The sequence below is a fragment of the Stegastes partitus genome, unplaced genomic scaffold, assembly GCF_000690725.1.
Source record: "Stegastes partitus isolate 25-593 unplaced genomic scaffold, Stegastes_partitus-1.0.2 Scaffold11, whole genome shotgun sequence".
Classification (NCBI taxonomy): Eukaryota; Metazoa; Chordata; class Actinopteri; family Pomacentridae; genus Stegastes; species Stegastes partitus.
Genome location: NW_007577742.1, coordinates 1,301,193 through 1,306,049, shown reverse-complemented (window position 1 = coordinate 1,306,049; position 4,857 = coordinate 1,301,193). Strand labels below are relative to the sequence as shown.

Sequence of the window (4,857 nt, the reverse complement as noted above, 5' to 3'; positions counted from 1 at the left end):
TACACTTCAGGATTTCTATTTTTATGTGCCATTTTTTTCTCTAAAATTACAATTGAACTGTGATTTAAATTGTGATTTTTAAGGTTTTTCCAAAGCAGTGAGTCAGTGTCGGTCTGGTTTTGAGAAAATAACTGTATCCCAGGCATTTGCATTTCTCAGCAACAGATAAAATACATTCGTGTCAGAGACAAAAGTAACAAAGTTTCTTGTAAATATTTGTTCCACTGTCCTGACAAAAAAAAAATGTTACTTGATAAATTCTCCACAGAGCTGCCAAAAATCCTCCCCTAAAGTCAATAAAAAGAGTACAAAATAGAGCTAAAAATATAGATTCATAACTCAAGATACAATAAAATCATTATTATTACAATATTTTATTTTACAAATTAAAAAAAACAAAAAACAAAAAAACATACATCAAGACTGTTAGGAAATATGTTTTGAAATGCTTTAGCAGAAAAATAAACTATTATTTATACATATTATATGGTAAAGCATCAAACAATAACTGATCAAAAATATCAGTGCAGAAAATCACTTGGTATCTTGACATTATTATTTATTAGCCCATTAACAAAAATGGAAAATACTAAACATGACCAAGTTTGATAGTTTCTCATTTCTGATCAGTATTTGTCATTTTGAAATTTTATAAACACAACTGCTTGAATAAGGGAATCAGGGAAACGATCTATATAATTTCATCTATAACTTAAGAAAGAAATCAAATAATCTGTGATGTCACACATATAGAGGAACCACACTCTAGCTAAAAGAATATATTACAGCGTCTCTGCAGGAGACCATGATCAGCAGTTTTGGACTTGTGTAACCTCCTTCTTATCAGAGCAGCCAGCTTACAGAGAATCCGTTGCACAGTTAAGTGCGAGCACTCACACACACAGTGTATGGACAAGGTGCTAGCGTCAGGCCGAAGCGTCCGTGCAGGGAAGGAGGAGGCGTTCCCTCTGGGTGTCTGAATCTGAAGGCCTGCAGTAAGTTGGTGACCGTGAGGAAAAGCTCCATCTTTGCCAGCTGCTCGCCCATGCACACCCTGCGACCTGAGAGATGAAGGGGTGAAATCATTAGAACATAGTGCACGCAGTCAAATGAACGTATAAATCAATGTTTCAGTCATATGGCCAGCATGAATAAGGAATCTCGTACCAATCCCAAATGGCATGAAACACTCTTTCCTTAACAACTTTCCCTTATCGTCCAAAAAGCGTGCAGGATTGAAACTGTCTGCATTGTCCCACACAGTGGGGTCTCTGTGGACAGACCACAGGTTGGGCACAATAACGGTTCCTTTGGGTATGGTGTAGCCTTTGAACACTGAAAAGGGAAAAAGAACACCTTATAATGCAGGAGCCACTGCATTACAATCTTGGGAAAGTAGAAGAAATCAAAATTTTTACTGAGAGATCTGAATCGTTGAGCATTAACTGACAATTTTGGTACCATGTGTGGAACCATAGGTGTTGTTTACCTGTTGTCTCTGAGGCCATGTGAGGAATAGCCAGTGGAACCACTACAGTCAGTCTTTGCACCTCCATGATGGTGGCTTCAGTAAAAGGCAAACTTCCTTTATCAGTCAGAGACGGGACCCGATGTTTGCCCACGACTTCATCAATCTCTGCCTGGACCTTGTCTTAAAACAGATCAGTAGGAGAAAAGCAGAATTTAGCACATAAATTGTACATAATGAATAAAGTCCTCATCTCATCACATCAGCAAAAATGAAGCAGATTGCAGGGCATTTCTGTGAAAGGAAAAACATTTGAATGTATCAGAGTGCAATAACAAATGCTATCAATGTGGTTATGAAACCGTTGGAGAAGTGGTTAAATTCATAATAATGCCAGACATGTTGATGTCCTAAAATCAAGAAGTATTTGCTGCACCAGATTTTCAGTTCCTTTTTTATCCCAATAAAAGTTTGCGGTAATTTTTTTATTTTTATTCTTGAAAAAGGGGGGAAAGAAACTTTGTAAGCCTAAAAAAAGTCTTGATTTCATCTACATATATTAATGTCACCTGTCAGTAAATAAATGCTGAAGCTCTGATATGTTGTAAAATTGCAATTATATTTTTAACAGTTATATTGTTGAAAAAATGTTATGTCATTTGTTGGCTTCATGCAAACTACTATTGGAAATCTAGCATGGGGGCAGTGAGCAGAGGTCATTTTTTTGTTTGGTCAATAAAATTGGCGTTATTAATTAATAATTTCATCAACACAAGACAAGAGTTGATTGGAATTATTTACCACAATTCTACTCCAATCCACTGTAGATCAGTTTTCCATAACCAAACCACACCAAAGTGATTAGATTTAACAATGACGTGTAACAAGTCTGCAAAGGATACACTTAATGGACTGTTGGTACTTTTACCTTGAACATCAGGATGCAAGATCATGTAGAGCAGAAACCACAAAACTGAATTAGTGGTTGTATCAGTGCCAGCAATGAAGAGATCTCCTATAATATAAAAGAGATAATCCTCATTGAAGCTACTGTCCTCGTCTCCAGCATCTCGCTGGGCCAACATCTCCATCAAGTACATGTCTACAAGATCCCGAGGATTGTCAGGATCTAGTGTTTCACGGTGCTGTGTGATAAACCTCTTCAGAAACACCGTGATGTCTTTTTCCACCTGCCGTAACTCCTTGAAGACCCCAAAAGGCAGATGGTAGAGCAGTGGAAAGACGTTGATGAGGACTGCAGGGCTGTTCACACAGATCTCCAGCCCACGCACCATCAGGTCCAGCATGGCGCGGAACTCGCGATCCTCGTGATGGAAGCGCTGACCCAGGATCAGCGAGCAGATGACGTTTGACACGGCGTTGGTGACCAGAGGAGCCAGGTCCACACCGGTGCCGCCGTTCTTCTTGTTCTGCTGCAGCAGCTCTGTTTTGATGGTGGTGAGGCCTTGCTGGATGCAAGGCTCCAGACTCAGCTTTCCAAGGCCAAAGCTTCGCAGTGCTGCGTGGCAGAACTTGCGTTGTTTTCTCCATACTGGCCCATAAGGTGCAAAAACAATCCCTAAAGTAAATAAACCAGAAAAGCAAACAACGCTCAGACTACTGACCCCAACACAGACAGAATCAATGTCAGTTTTTAACCTCATCTCTATTGGCCTTGTCAGACTGTAACATACTCACAGATACAAACTTTTGTCAGCAGATGACTTGTACTGTTTCCTTGCCAAATTCTACATTTGATAATTCTGGCCTTACAGTGCAAAAATGACTTATTTTGTCCTTGAGGCCACTCAACATTATCTTTGTCAGATAGAACAAGGGCACTCTGAAATCCATCCATCCATTCATTATCTATACACCGCTTAATCCTCACTAGGGTCACGGGGGGGCTGGAGTCTATCCCAGCTGACTTCGGGTGAAGTCAGGGGACACCCTGGACAGGTCACCAGTCTATCACAGGGCCACACTTAGAGACAGACAACCAAGCACACTCACATTCACACCTACGGACAATTTAGAATCACCAATTAACCTCAACATGTTTTTGGACTGTGTGGGAGGAAGTTGGAGAACCTGGAGAGAACCCACGCTGCATGGGGAGAACATGCAAACTCCACGCAGAAAGATTCCGGTGCCCCCACCGGGACGTGAACCGGCAACCTTCTTGCTGCGAGGCAACAGTGCTAACCAACTGCGCCAGCCTGCAGCCCTGAAATCTGGAATATAAAATGTATTTTATCTTGCAGTTGATTATTCTTTTTTCTGTGAAGCTTTGCTGCAGGATTTCAGGTGGCAAATACAGCCTCTCTGAAAGCTACAGCTTTATCAAGTGCAAACATGTACACAGGTATACAAACATTTGCTAACATATTAAAAGTAATGAGTCTAATCAAGCAGCCCTGCAATAAATGCATACATTTGTGGTGCTGTTGAGCTGTATTGAGTTTAGACTTTAAGGAGCTCCAAATGCTCCAGATTTACTGTGTCCGCTCGTTGTGGTCATTGTTTTGGAAAAATGTCTGCAATGCACAACAGAAACTGAAATTACAGTGACATTACATGCCACCTAATCCTGTAAAGAATATAAGTATTACTATTAATTCAGTTTATATCATGCAGTTTATATTGTTTGATTGATTGATTTGTTATGTGAGTGCCCTGCATTAAATGGTGGCCACTAGATATGAGTTTAAAAGACACGAGGCAGCAGAAACAATCAGCAGGTCACATGTCGAACCACAATGTGCAGCTCTGCAAATTTAAAAAGATAAACATTTCACTTCAGTTTTCAGTGTTTTCTGTCGTAGCTGTCACTAAAACCTCCTCCTAACAGAGGCAACGCAACACCTTCAGACAAATCACAGTTCTCGTTTCTAATATGTGTAATCAGATTACCACAAACTAACTGGCACACAGCATACCTGGACCAGGTAGCACTAAGAAAAGTGGGTGTCAGTGCAAAATATAATGTAGATGCCATGTGTAGTCTGTTGTGTGCACTTTATTTTATGTTACTTGGAGAAAACAGGATATATACAAAATGCAGGAAAGTGTGAAAAACTGTAGAGTTAACAGTCCAGAATTCATCCTTAATCATCATTCAGTCCTTGCAAGTTTAAGGATGAATCTCCAGCTTTTTATATGTCCTAAAACAGTCGTCACATGCTCACATGTGTGTTGTACTTGTACAGATTACATAAAACCTCATATTAGATTCAGCTTAACTTCCATATGTGCTCTTACTTAGAACAAGGATAATAAATTAGATTTTTCGACCAAACTTTATTTATTGTAGGGCTTCTAAGACTCCTAAAGTTTTTAGCGACACACGTGGAAGAACAGGGCTGCAAGGTGGCTCGGTGGTTAGCACC

General features: G+C 39.9%; 1 protein-coding gene across 1 annotated transcript in view; it reads right to left on the bottom strand.

The window, feature by feature from the left end:
- Window positions 1-104: 104 nt before the first annotated feature.
- cyp2u1 (cytochrome P450, family 2, subfamily U, polypeptide 1) overlaps window positions 105-4,857 on the bottom strand; it is a 6,392-nt gene continuing 1,639 nt past the window's right edge. The window contains exons 2-5 of the mRNA XM_008287310.1: window positions 2,397-3,047; window positions 1,490-1,651; window positions 1,168-1,335; window positions 105-1,061 (exon numbers count right to left, since the gene is read on the bottom strand). Coding sequence (XP_008285532.1) covers window positions 880-1,061; window positions 1,168-1,335; window positions 1,490-1,651; window positions 2,397-3,047 — 1,163 coding nt within the window. The 3' untranslated portion in view covers window positions 105-879. The remainder of the gene's footprint in view (window positions 1,062-1,167; window positions 1,336-1,489; window positions 1,652-2,396; window positions 3,048-4,857) is intronic.